This window comes from Malania oleifera, chromosome 8 (genome assembly GCF_029873635.1).
Source record: "Malania oleifera isolate guangnan ecotype guangnan chromosome 8, ASM2987363v1, whole genome shotgun sequence".
In the NCBI taxonomy this organism is placed as follows: domain Eukaryota; kingdom Viridiplantae; phylum Streptophyta; class Magnoliopsida; order Santalales; family Ximeniaceae; genus Malania; species Malania oleifera.
This window is the reverse complement of record NC_080424.1, coordinates 110003784-110018300: the sequence shown is the minus strand read 5'-3', so window position 1 is coordinate 110018300 and position 14517 is coordinate 110003784. Positions and strand designations below refer to the sequence as shown.

At 39.4% G+C, this 14517-nt stretch overlaps 1 protein-coding gene across 1 annotated transcript in view; it reads left to right on the top strand.

Annotated features, from left to right (window-relative positions):
- Positions 1–599: 599 nt before the first annotated feature.
- The window catches only part of LOC131161390 (uncharacterized), a 33326-nt gene continuing 19408 nt past the window's right edge, over positions 600–14517 (top strand). The window contains exon 1 of the mRNA XM_058117130.1: positions 600–1716. Within this exon, the coding sequence (XP_057973113.1) occupies positions 619–1716 (1098 nt within the window). The 5' untranslated portion in view covers positions 600–618. The remainder of the gene's footprint in view (positions 1717–14517) is intronic.

Sequence of the window (14517 nt, the reverse complement as noted above, 5' to 3'; positions counted from 1 at the left end):
GGAAAAATCCTATAGGTCACAAGTTTGTAGCTCTGATACCATGAAGAAAGAAAGAAACTGGGTAGAGAAATTTTGTATATTTCAGTATATCTAAACTATACAATAGAGGGCCTATTTACATGCGAATGAAACCAAACAATAATAAAAAGATAATAAATATAAAGAATCAAATCATAATAAAATAAGCATAAAATCAAAATATTCTAACATTATCAAATCAACATGAAAACTCTAGTAGATGAAGTAGCAAAAGATAATAGTGAGAAGTAGTGATAGTTGTCGTGTCTTTACACAATTGAATGAATTGGAGGTCTTGCCAAACTCAAGTCCTCAAATTGCAAAGCAAGCTAAATTGCGAAAATTAGTTAGGAGTTTGAGTTTCTATTTGACGATGGCAAAGGAAAAAAATTGATTAGAAGTCATTAGATAGATTTTTACTTAAAAAATGCTGGCTCAACTATTGATTTTTTTATACACGTCAATATGGGGAAAAAAGTTGGTTCTATTGTTTTTAAATAATTTTTCATAAAAAATATTAAAATTGGAAAAAAATTCCCTCTTGCCATAAAAATAAAACAGCAGTGTAGTTGTTCGGCCAAATTTGGGGATCATCATTTGATGGCATCGGCGGAGGAGGAGAACGAGCAACGGGGAATGGATTCTCTGTTTGAGGGCATGACCCTTTTTAACCCTGCCCAAATCGCAGACAATGAACATCATCTTCATCCAATTCCACTTCCTCCCGATGCTTCTACTTCAACATCATCCTCACCACTTCCATTCGCCGAAACTGTCGAGGAGAATCTCTTCTCCGATCTCACGCTCATCACTTCCTCCCAAACCCTAGCAGAAGGCCCACAACCACAACCCCATGACTCCCATTCCTCACTCATCCAGAATCCTACCACGATGGCCGCGACTACCACTGCAGCAGCAGCAGCAGCAACAGCAACAGCAACATCAGATGTTCCCTCCATTTCTCGACAGATTTCAAGGAAGAAAAGGAGACCTGGTATAAGGATTGGATACGGTAGAGACACCACCGCTGCTGCCGCCTTACTCCCTAATGATCATTCACTCCCTGATGATCATCCACCTTCTCTCGCGGCATCAGCGATAACCGTTGAATTCTTAGATGACACTCTCCAAGACAGAGATTGTTCTCTAGCTAGCGTGGATCGCGATGCATTGCCCAACTATGATCTTCAAGACAAAGACTGTTCTCAGGCTAGTTTTGATCGGGATGCCTTGCCTAACCATGATCTTGTGTCAGATTCAACACCGCTTACAGCCGATGAACAACAAAATGAAGAACCAAAGGCAAGTGCTCCCACCGAGATGAAATTTGAGCATATTAAGGCACAGATTTACGAGAAGCTGAAGCAAGCCCGGGACATGGCAGCTTCTGTTTCGCTGAAGAGGAAGGATTGTTCACGGAGGAAGAGAAAAGCTGCCGAGAATTTAAATTTAGCATCCCTAAAGTACAGAGAACTTGAGAAGAAACTGGAGGATGCCTGCGAGGCTGAAGATTTTGAGACGGCAGAAAAGTTGAGCGAGGGCCTCGCAGCTGCTGAGAAGGAGAAACAAGCTTTGCTAAATGCAGTGAGAGATGCAGAAGCAGATTCGAATGCTATTGATTCGAATATGCAGAAGGCTCTGGAATGCCAGATTGGTGCGGAGGAGGAGTGTGCTTCTTTGTTGGAAAACTTCGCATTGGTAAGATGCTTTATTGCGGTGAATACCCATGCCACCAGGTTTATTTTATTTGTTAGCGTCCTATCGTTGTTCCTCTTGTTCCTATCAACCAGGTTCTATTTGCTACTGATAAAATTTCACAATATCAAAATTATGAAAGTACTCCTGTTTTATTCATATACAAAGAGTAGCTTACAACAGGGTATATATACACCAATTCAATAACTGAATTAACAACTGAACTAACAACTCAAGAATTAAATTAACAAATCCATAACTAAGCTACAACTGTGAGCTAACTGCTGCTGCTGCTAACAACTAACTGTAATGCTGCTGCTGTGCTAACTGGAATGCTGCTGCTGCTAACAGCTAATACAACTAACTGCTGCTGTGAGCTGCCTGCTAATATTCCTCCCCAAGATGGTGGTGGTGAATAAAGATTCAACACACCCAGCTTGCGCAAAGGATAATGAAAAGCATTAGACCGTAATGTCTTTGTAAAAATATCTGCTAACTGATGATGAGTGGAAACATGAAGAAGATAGAGAAACCCAGCCCGAACTTTGTCTCAAACCAAGTGGTAGTCAATGTCTATATGTTTCGTTCTCTCATGAAAAACAGGGTTAGATGCAATGTGCATTGCGGCTTGATTATCACAGAATATCAAAATTGGCAAAGACACTGAAACACCAAGATCTTTGAGTAAGGTGACAAGCCAAGTTAATTCGCAAGCAGTAGTTGCCATAGCACGGTATTCGGCCTCAGCAGAAGACCGAGAGATAGTAGTTTGTTTCTTAGATCGCCATGAGACAAGTAAGTTACCAAGGAAGATACAAAAGTTAGTAACTGATCGGCAAGAATCATGACAACTAGCCCAGTCCGAATCAGTAAAACCAATGAGGTTGAGGGATGAATGAGTAGGAAAGAAAAGACCCTGTCCAGTGTCCAGGAGATGATTTAAGATGCTGAAGCACACGGTGAGCAGCATGAAGATGAGGTAACCGTGGGTTATCCATGAACTGAGCAAGTGTTTGAATAGTGAAATCAATGTCAGGTCTAGTAATCATGAGATACAACAATCTACCAATAAGACATCGATATTGCAAAGGATCCGAAAGCAGATCACCCTCAAACTGAGACAGCTTAAGATATTGAGTCATTGGAAAAGAAACTAATTTAGAACCAAGAAAACCAGTATCTTGCAGAACATCCAATGTATATTTATGCTGGCAAAGAAAAAATCCCTTGGAGGAACGAGCAACTTCAAGCCCCAAAAAATATCTTAAGCAACCAAGATCCTTGATCTTAAAAGCTGAGTGAAGAAATTGTTTGATGGTAGTGATAGAATCAATACTAGAATTGGCAATTATAATATCATCGACGTATACCAGAAGGGCAGAAAAAACAATGAAGCAGAAGTTTGAATAAAAAGACATGAATCACACTTAAACTGATGAAATCCATAAGCAAGTAAAGTAGCAGCAAGCTTAGAAAACCACTGCTTTGAGGCCTACTTCAAACCATAAAGACTTTTATGAAGTCTACAAACCAAATCAGTCGCCCCCTTAGTCCCATAACCAGGAGGAAATTTCATATAGACTTCTTCAGATAAATCGCCATGTAAGAAGGCATTGTTTACATCTAGCTGATGAACATACCAATTTTTGGTTGCAACAACAGCTAAGAGACAACATATTGAAATCAGTTTAGCAACCAGAGAGAACGTTTCAAAATAATCAATTCCTTCTTGTTGAGTGTAGCCTTTTGCTACTAATAAAGCCTTAAATCGTTTAATAGAACCATTTGAATTGTACTTAATACGATACACCCACTTGCAGCCAATGGGTTTGTGACTAGGGGGTAATGAAGTGAGTGACAAGGTCTGGTTTTCCTCAAGTGCACGTATCTCCGCAGCCATGGCATCACGCCATTCAGCAATTTGAACAACTTGATGATAATATTGTGGTTCAATGTGAACAGAAACAAAAGAATGATAGGCTAAAGAAAGATTGCAATATGATAAAACAGAAGATAAAGAATACGGGTTGCCTGAGGACGGTGGGTCTGAGCTGTGAAGATGATGATGTAGGACGAGAAAGGGTGGCTTATGTCCTGTGGTTCAACCTTCACAAGCACATACATTCGAAACACTTTAAATTAAGAATTAGATTAACAAACATAAACACAATAAATCAGAGGACATTTCACATATTGGGAAATTTTGAAAGGGTGTATGATGCTGTCCAAAATTTTGTCCCAATTGGTTCTTTCACAAAGGTATTAAGTTAGATGCAGCAAGGATGTTATTTCAATATTTCAAGAATAAAATTCTAAGTTTAGCACAACAATATCCCACAATTGATTTCAAGCTAGCAAGCTGAAATATTGAAGTCTATGGATGCAAAGGCTTATCAAATATGAAATTTCAGAAATTGAAGATAGGGCTTTAACAAGATTTAGTAAAGGTTCAAACAAGTACTGATTTACCAAGAGTTTGATCATGATTGTCCTTACGAAATGGTCTCTTAGGTTGGAATTCCTCTTCATGATAATCCTCTTCATTCCAATGTGGAACATAAGGGTCATGATGCTGAAATCTTCTGAGAGCATGTGGTCTTGGTAGAGGATGAACGGGAGGTCGTTCTAAGGGTGGCGTCCTTTCTCTTGGAGGATTGTTTGTTTCCCTAGAGTGGTGGGAAGCAAGTTCATGTTCAATCTCACGAGGCTGTACGGGATTTTCTGGACTTGGGTCAGGAACTAAATTAGTTTCCAGCCTCTCTATCCTAGCAAGGGCATGAGTTAAGTCTTGAGTTAAGACTTGAACTTGGGCTTGAAGGTCATCTAGAAGGGTATCACGGTCTATGTCAGTCTTACGGCCATGATAACAGTTTCTAGTTCGAGTTGCCATAAAAACAATACTCCATGTATACTTGCAAGAATTATAAACCAATGTAGACATCGAGCGGCCGTCGACGCGTCACCATGTCGGCAAAGGACAAGGGTAAGGGCTGCTGGTCCCCATCATCTCACCCGGGCCCAAAAGAATTCTTCCCCGAAGAATAAAAAGTGAAGTACTGGGAGTACAATTCCGGGATAAGACGAAGGAGGTCTTCTTTCAAAATCCAGCTACCCTCAGAAAGTGGTTTACCTCTCCACTTGACCAAGAACTTTTGGTATAAACTTGCTGGTGTGAACATTGTATTGTAATCCAAGATTTCTTCAATTTCATCACGGTTCTTGGGTATGGGTAAAGGTGAGGTTTATGAGGAGTGGAGAACGGGGTGGGATCACCTGCAAGGTTAGAACTGGAGGGCTCCACAAAAGAAGATGCTTCAAGAAATGGGGTTAGTTCCTCAACATTAAAAACATTGCTTATGCCAAAATCAACAGGAATATCAAGCATGTAAGCATTAGAACTTATTTTCTTTAAAATTTTGAAAAGACCCATCTTCTTAGCATGCAATTTTCTTACCTTTCCTACAGGAATCTGTTCAGGACGAATACGAATCATAACCATATCACCCTTTGAAAATTCTTGTAACCTGCGATGAATATCAGCACTAGATTTATAATGTTCATTGTTTAAGTTAATCTTCATGCTTATTTCAGAGTGTAGGTCATGTATGTGCTTAGCAAATGCATCAACTTGTTCACTCACTCTAACCTGTGAAGGTAATGGAATAAGATCTATTGGCTTCCTAGGTTGATAACCAGTGACAGCCTCAAATGGGCTGAGGTCTGTGGTTCTATTTACTGAGCTATTGAACGCAAATTCAGCCATCGGAAGACACAAATCCCATGAACCTATGTTCTCACCTACTAGCATCTTAATAGGTCTCCTAAACTCCTATTGACACCCTCGGTTTGGCCATCAATTTGGGGATGATAAGCACTAGAAAACTGAAGTTTAGTATCTAACATTGCCTACAAAGTTTTCCAGAAGTAATTGACAAACTTTACATCCCAATCAGAAACAATGGTCTTGGGAAGACCATGCAATCTTACAATTTCCTTGAAAAAGATGGATGCAATTTTTGAGGCATCATGTGTTTTGTTACATGGAATAAAATGAGACATTTTGGAAAATCTATCCATGATAACAAACACAGAATCATTCTTCCTAGCAGTTCTAAGGAGTCCTAACACAAAATCCATGCTAATATCTTGCCAAGGGGTATGGGGTACTAGTAAAGGAGTGTATAGACCAGTGTTCTGCTTTCTACCCTTTGCAGATTGACATGTTCCACAATGAGATACAACTCTAACGACAGCCCTTTTCAAACTAAACCAAAAGAACCTATCCTCTACCATAGCAATGGCTTTATCCCTACCAAAGTGACCTGCAGCACCGCCTGTGTGCAGTTCCCATATCAATTGGTCATGTAGAGACGGAGAGGGGATACACAACCTTGTTACTTTGAATAGGAATCCTCCATGGATCACATAATCTGGATGGGATCTGGGTAGTCCTTGTAACAAATCAGAGAAGATGTCACAGAAATCCGAACATTGAGAATATTCTTTCTTGATGCTCTCGGAGCCTATTTCTCTTACTTCCAAAGTTTGTAAAGTGGCTACTACTCGGTTCAAAGCATCAGCAACTTTATTTTCAACACCGGTGCGGTGTTTAAGCACAAAAGTGTACTGCTGAATATACTCAATCCACTTTACATGCCTATGATTTAGTTTCTTTTGAGTGCTTTGGTACCTAAGGGCCTGGTGATCATAAAAGAGAACAAACTTCTGTGGGAGTAAATAGTGTCTCTAGTGCCTTAAGGATTGGACCACAACATAGAATTCCCTATCATGGGTAGAGTAACGCTGCTTAGTATCATTCAACTTTTCGCTAAAGAAAACAATAGGATGATCCTCTTGACTCAACACCCCTCCTATGCCAACACGAGAAGCATCACAAGCTACTTCAAACAGCTTTTGAAAATCAGGGAGGTGTAGCACATAGGCTTTGGTCATCCGGTCCTTAATGTCTAAGAAGGCTTTGTTTGCAGCCTTAGGCCCCAAAAACTCTCATTTCTTAAGACAATTGGTAATGGGTGCCATGATGGTACTGAAATTCCTAATGAATCTTCTATAGAATGTGGCTAACCCATGGGAACTTCGTGCTTCATGAATATTTTTGGGAGTAGGCCAATTTTGGATAGCCTTGACCTTCTCAGGGTCAACAGAAACTCCACTCCCAGATACAATATATCCTAGAAAGATTATCTGAGGAATCATGAAGGTGCACTTTTTCATGTTTGCTTACATTTTCTGCTCTCTCACAACTTCTAACACTCTTCTTAAGTGATCTAGGTGCTCTTTCCTTGTTCGACTATAAATCAAGATGTCATCAAAGTAGACAACAAGGAAATGCCCAATAAAGGGTCTCAAAATCTGAGTCATCGCTCTCATAAAGGTGCTTGGTGTATTGGTAAGATCAAATGACATCACTAACCATTCGTACAAGCCATCTTTAGTCTTGAAAGCAGTTTTCCATTCATCTCAAAGTCTGATTCTAATATGGTGGTATCCACTCTTAAGGTCAATTTTGGAAAAGATCTTGGAACCAACCATTGGATCCAACATATCATCTAACCTGGGTATAGGAAACCTATATTTGACTGTGATTTTGTTAATGGCTCTACTGTCAATGCACATGGGTTCCTGCTTTCCTGAATAAATCCCTTCTCAATTCTTCAACTTGCCTCTTCAATTATTCATGTTCTCTAGGATTCATTCGATAGTGAGGCAAATTGGGTAAGGATGAACCTGGAACAAGATCTATATCATGCTGAATATCTCTCATCGGGGGTAACTCATTTGGAGGTTCAGAGATAACATCATCAAATTCAGCAAGTATAGGTGACACTTCTTGTGGTGTCTCATGTTCTAGAGTAGAGGAGTCATTTTCCTTGGTTACCACAACATAGACAACCTGTGTCTCCTTACTCTCTTGCTCAAATTGCTTCTTGCTTAGAACATGCAAAGAAGTTCCAACTTTCTCTTTTCTTTTCAAACTTTTCTTTTCCTTGTTTTGTTTGTCCTTCTTGGGCTCTAGAGGACTCGAGACAATCTTCTTTCCATTGCACCTAAAAGTATAGGTGTTGGCTCTACCACTGTGTGATACATCAAAATCATACAGCCAAGGTCTTCCTAATAAAATATGGGCAACATCCATGGGAAGGATGTCACATCATATTTCGTCTTCATAGTCCGCAATCTTGATAGGGACTAGACACCTATGACTTACGGGCATGGTTGCTGCATTCACCCAAGCAACTTTATATGTATTGGGATGGGGTTCAACTTTCAATCCCAATTTTTCTGAAACTGTTTTTGATATCACATTCATACAACTTCCACCATCGATGATCATTTTGCAACTCTTATTTCCACACTTGATATAAGTATGAAAAATAGAAGTTCGGTGCCAATCCTTTTGTTCTCGAGGTGTCACCATGATAGATCGCATAACATTCACAGTAACATTTTCTTCTTCTTCTATGGATAACTCATCCTCACTAGCATCCTCTTCGGGAATGTAAGGGTGTTCTACTCCTAAATCTTCTTCTTCTTCCTCTCTTTCAATGGCTAAGTTCCTAGTGGGGCATTGCTTGGCAAAATGGCCTTTTTTATGACACTTGTAGCACACATCACTTCCAGACATTTGTTTGGAGGACCCATTCGTAGGAGCCTTTCCTTTGTCCAAGGGCTGCTGGACAGTGGGATTGCTACCTCTTGAAGTAACTTGACCCGTGTTGGTAGGTCTAGTCTTCTCATAAGATGTGGCTTTTCTTTGGTTAGTGTCATTGGAGGTGTTTCCAAATTTCCTACCCAATTGAGCTTTACTTACCTACTCATAATCATGTGCCAAGTTAAAGGCATGCTCAAGGGAGTCAATGTGATGGGGGAACAGCTCTTTTTTAAGTTCAGGTTTCAGGTCAATCCTAATCCCAGAAATCTGTTGGTTAATGCTCTCTTCTACCCCACATCTAATGGATAGCTCATCAAACTTGCTCATGTACTCAATCACACTCATACTACCTTGTCTTCTATAGAGCTGATCCATGAGGTGTTCCCTATAAGAAATTGGGACATATTTTTCTGTCAATCTCTCTTTCATCAAGTCCCTATGTTCTATAGGCCTATGACCTAGGCGAGTTTCTTGTCTTTCGACATTTACCCAATGAAGCTTAGCTTTCCCGATTAGTCTCATTTTTGCAAACCTCACTCGGTGTGGATCATGCACCTTATTAGTCAAAGTATAAATCCATTTCAGCTAATCAATCCTAAAAAATCTTTGGATCCATTTGACCATCATATGTAGGGGCTTCAATTTTTACTCTCTTCATGACATCCATTTCTGGATCATGATTGTCCCTACGAAAAGGTCTCCTAGGTTGGAATTCCTCTTCATCATAATCCTCTTCATTCCAATGTGGAACATAAGGGTCATGACGCTGAAATCTTCTAGAAGCATGTGGTCTTGGTGGAGGATGAATGGGAGGTCGTTCTAAGGGTGGTGTCTTTTCTCTTGGAGTATTGTTTGTTTCCCTAGAGTGGTGAGAAGCAAGTTCATGTGATTGATGGTGTTCGTATGGTATATATGAAAGTGCTGGCCGTGTGGATGTAACTTTGGTGGTGGCCGTGAGAGTGAGGGAGGGAGGATATGGAGATGGAGTTGCTGGATAGGTTAGTGGTCTCTCACCACCTGATCTTCAGAGAGAACGACGTAACCTCTCACTACACAATCACAAGGATGGGACAAAGCTATAACAAGCTTCAGCAAAGGAAAATCCTTTCAATATCATCACTTTAATCTCTACATAGTTCTTACAATGAAGGGGTATATATAGCTAACATGGGGGGACAAAGACATTAAACGACTAACAATTCCCACACAAGCATGAGAGACACATAATAAAGACACCGACTTACTAGACATAATAAATACTCACACAACTTACAACACTCCAACATACAAGACATATTAAATACTAAGCACAACTTACTAACACACAACTAAGGACAAGCACATGCAAGCAAGTTGTCTTGCATGTTTAAAAATTAAATATAAAACAAAAGTAGGCCCAATTTTGCGTGGGGCCCAATGGAGCTGTGTGGGGCCCACATGACTGTTGGGGCCCACATGGGTCTTGAACTCGGACTTGTGTCGGCATAACAACTCTGGTCTTCTCATGCTGAAAATTTTCAAGATACTCCATGTATACCTGCAAGAATTATAACCCAATGTTGACATCGGGTGGCCGTCCACGTGTCACCATGTCGGCGAAGGACAAGGGTAAGGGCTGCTGGTCCCCATCAGATGAGAAAGGACTGAGTTAAAATTGCTAGCCAGAGAACAGTGGTAGTCACGAAGATAAGAAGGTGGCTGTCTTATGCATGTTGAACGTCAAAGAGGAAGAGAATTAGAGTCAGAAGGAAAATCAGATGAGGTAGGGGAAGATGAGGGCAAACAGTTTGATGAAGGTGGAGTGTTTGATGAAAAAATAGGAAAGATCAAAAGAAGCATCCGTTGGAGGAGTGGGCAAAACAACATTAGTAAGTGATGGTTTTGTAAGAAAATCAGAAGGTAAAGAAGCAAAAGGAAACTCATGCTCATGGAAAATAACGTTGTGAGAAACAAAGATTTGATGGGTTTGTAAATCAAACAGTTTGTAACCTTTGATGCCGAATGGATAGCCAAGAAATATACAACGATGAGAACGAGCATCACATTTATGACGATTGGAAGGAAGAGTAGAAGCAAAACAAAGTGCACCAATAACCCTCATGTGAGAATAAGAAGGAGTTTTATTTGATAAGAGAGGGGTAGGTGTGCGATTTATAATATAGGCAGCTGCTAAAATGCAGTTAGACCAAAAAGGTAATGGCAGATGAGCTTGAAAGCGAATTGATCTTGCAACATTAAGCAGATGTTGGTGTTTTCACTCCACAACAGAGTTTTGTTGAGGAGTAGCAACACAGATTTTTGATGGATAATACCATTTGAGTGATAGAAATCAGACATATTAAATTCTGGACCATTATCAGTTCTAAGGATCTTAACAGTGGTCTGAAATTGATTGTTAACTAAAGCAAAAAATGAATGAAGTAACATACGAGTCTCATATTTAGATTTCATAAGAAAAATCCATGTGCATCGGGAATAATCAACGATAGACAGAAAATAGTGAAAACCTTGTAATGAAGGAGTTGCAAATGGACCCCAAATGTCCGCATGAATCAATTGAAAAATAAAAGTGGATACAAATTGACTATGTTGAAATGGAAGTCTATGTTGTTTTGCAAGTGGACAAACATTACAAGTATTATGATTATTTGAAGTAGAAAATGAAATACAATCACATAGCAAATGTAACCAATCAGAAGAGAGATGACCTGGTCGTTGATGCCAAAGATCAAACGATTGGTGTGCATTATTTGAATAAGAAGAATTGACAATAGATGCAGTAGAATGACTCCCATTTGAGAAAGGAAGTAGATAATAGAGGCCATTAGATAGTCAGCCCAGTCCAGTCATCCTCCACGGCTGCAAGTCCTAAATGAAACAAAAAGATGAAGAAAAAATGAGACAACATGTTAATGAGGATGATAGTTTACTGGCAGAAATGAGATTAAATTTGAAAGAAGGAATGCAAAGAACATCATGTAAAACTAAAGAAGATGAAAGATAAACAGTTCCAATATGAGTCATAGCAACACGAGTTCCATTTGGCAAATTAACAAAGGATTGAACTGAAGAAGTAATGGAAGTTAAGAAGTGAACGTCACTAACCACATGGTCAGTTGTTCCCGTGTATGATCCAAGAAGTCAAAGAAGAACATTTGGAAACAAAGATAGAAGGTGAAGTTGAAGAAGATATACTTGTCATATACATTGAGGTTAGGGAAGAACTACCAGTGGGAACAGTGGAAGCAACCAAAGCTGAAGATGGCGGAGGTGAAGGTTGAAGAAGAGCCAACAACTGAGTGCACTGTTCTTGAGTAAAAAGTAAGGAAGGAACATCTGAGACAACTTGATTTGCAGAAGGATTTTCTTTCTTGGATTTAGTGAATTTAAATCCGGGCGGAAAACCATGAATTTGGTAACATTTATCAACAGTATGGCCTGAAATTCCACAATTAGAACATACAGGCTTGTCTTTCTTGGAAGACTTTGAAACAGTTGATGATGGTGAAGCAGTTGTAACCATGGCAGTAGAGTCAAAAATCGGAGCAAAAGCCGATGTAAGCTGGCGTTGACCTTCATCTTGAAGGAGCAGAGAAAAGGCCTTGTTAATGGTAGGAAGGGGATCCATCATTAACAGTTGTCCTCGTATAGCCAAAAAGGAATCATTCAATCCCATAAGAAATTGAATAATATGGTTGAACTGCTCACGATCGAACACTTTCTGAAGTGCTCCACAGGAACAAGATGGTGAACAAGAGTAGCAGGGAGGAGGGCGGTAAGTCTGAAGCGCATCCCAGAGAGGCTTCAATTGACTGTAATACCGAGTGATGGATAATTGCCCTTGAGAAAGATTTGAAATTGATTTCTTCAGTTGATAGACGCATGGTGCACTGCTTCTGGAAAATCGTTGTTGCAGATCAAGCCATATATTTCTTGCATTATCGGAAAAAAGAACGCTGGATGCAATGTCCTTAGACAGTGAATTGGTGATCCATGCAATGACCATTGAATTGCAGCGTCCCCATGCGAACCGAAGAGGACCATTGATGGCAGGCTGTGGAAGAGAACCATCAATGAATGGAAGCTTATTTTTAGCACGAAGAGAGGTAATCATGGAGCGACTCCATGTATGGTAGTTAGTTTCAGTGAGTGGTGTGGTAACATGAACAACACCAGGGCTATCTCCGTGATGCAGAAAATAGGGATTAACAAAATCATCCACAGCAGATGAATTTGAGGAAGTAGAAGAGGAAGAAGATGAATTGGTGGAAGCCATGAAAGCTTCAAGAAAGCTTCAAGAAGGAAGATGCAGAAGGAATACGGAAGGAATCTAGATCTTCTCTGATACCATATCAAAATTATTAAAGTACTCCTGTTTTATTCATATACAAAGAGTAGCTTACAACAGGGTATATATACAACAATTCAATAACCTAATTTAACAACTGAACTAACAACTCAAGAATTAAATTAACAAATCCATAACTAAGCTACAACTGTGAGCTAACTGCTGCTGCTCTGCTTTGCTGCTGCTAACAACTAACTGTAATGCTGCTGCTGTGCCAACTGGAATGCTGCTGCTGCTAACAGCTAATACAACTAACTGCTGCTGTGAGCTGCCTGCTAATACACAATACCTTTCTATTTCTAAATAAGGAGGGTTTTGCCCCACCAAAAAAATATCCCTTAATTGTTGAGATGGTTGCAAACCCCTCATTTCAGAATTTGAGCAGCGCCCTGGTTTTTTGTTCTTACAGGAGCAACATCTAGCTGGAAAAGTTGCCAGAATTGCTTATGTTGTGTGTTTAATTATAAAATCTTTGGAGAAGACAATTTTGTCACCTTTTTAAGCTTGCAAAATAGTACAATAAAAAGTGACTCTGATGGAGAGGTCCCTCTTGATTCTCGAGATAGTTGCAATTTTATTTGTTTAATCTTCATCAACCATACCTGATAAAAACCTGCTTTCCATTTTTATTTTTATTTTATTTTTTGAAGTTGGCCATATGAAACAACTGATCCTGTCTAATTGGCAAAATAAACAATTCATTAAAAGAAACTGAGGTGTCATGGACCGAACACTTCACACCTTGTGAAGAGCTGTGTCGTACTTAGAAACATCAAAATGTTCAAGGAGTCATACTCCCTTTCTACATTAAGGCATTGACACCCTTAATTGACGAAACATATACTAGTTACATGGTGGTAACCTTTCCTATGCACACAAGACAAGTGATCACATCACACCTTCACAGGCAAGCATAATGTCCTAAACAAGCTTGGCTTGTAACACAAGGGGTTGCCATCCATTTGCAAAAAAGAATAATAAAAGAAGAAAGGCATACCATACAAAGTGCCCAAAAAATCAACCCACATGTACAGTCCACTAAACCAGCTAGTGACAATGGCAAGCCATCTATCTTTGAGAATTGACAGCGTTGTAGCTGATCCTTAGAAAGTTCTTCTGTTTCTTTCAATCCATGCAATCAAAAAATGATAAAAGGGATCAAGTTAAGGCCTTCTTCTTCCCACTTTCTTTCTTTGCTTGAGAAAATGCCTCTCCAAGCCAAAACTCATCTCCCATTGTCATAGCAGTAACACATAACTGGCCAACCAGGACATTTGAGAGGCTTCTAATCCAAGAGCAGTGAATGAATGTATAATCAATTTACCTTGCAACTTAAACCCAACTATTGTAGATATTCCCCCATTTCCATCCCAAAGCATTTTAAATTTCCCATTTATTGAAAAAGTTGGATTAATTATGGAATTTTTATATTCTGCTTATGGAATCACATGAAAATTTACCCAACTCCCTATCTGAAATGGGAACATATAAAATATGAATGAACGGAGGAATAAAATAAAGAAAAAATTTAAATCTTTGATGGAGTCTTCAAAATAGAGTTTTCCTATTTTGTTTGTGATGATTTTTAAATCTTTTTTACTAGATAATTTAGTATCCTTAGGCATGAAGATAATCAATTCGGCCGTTATGGTTGGATTCTATTTTGGATTTTTGAGCACATTTTCCAGAGGGCCCTTGCATCTCTTCCTTCTCCAAGCTCTGGTTATGGAAGAAGGAGAAAAGGAACTGGGAAGAAGGTATTAGCAACAATTGGTTTTATTAC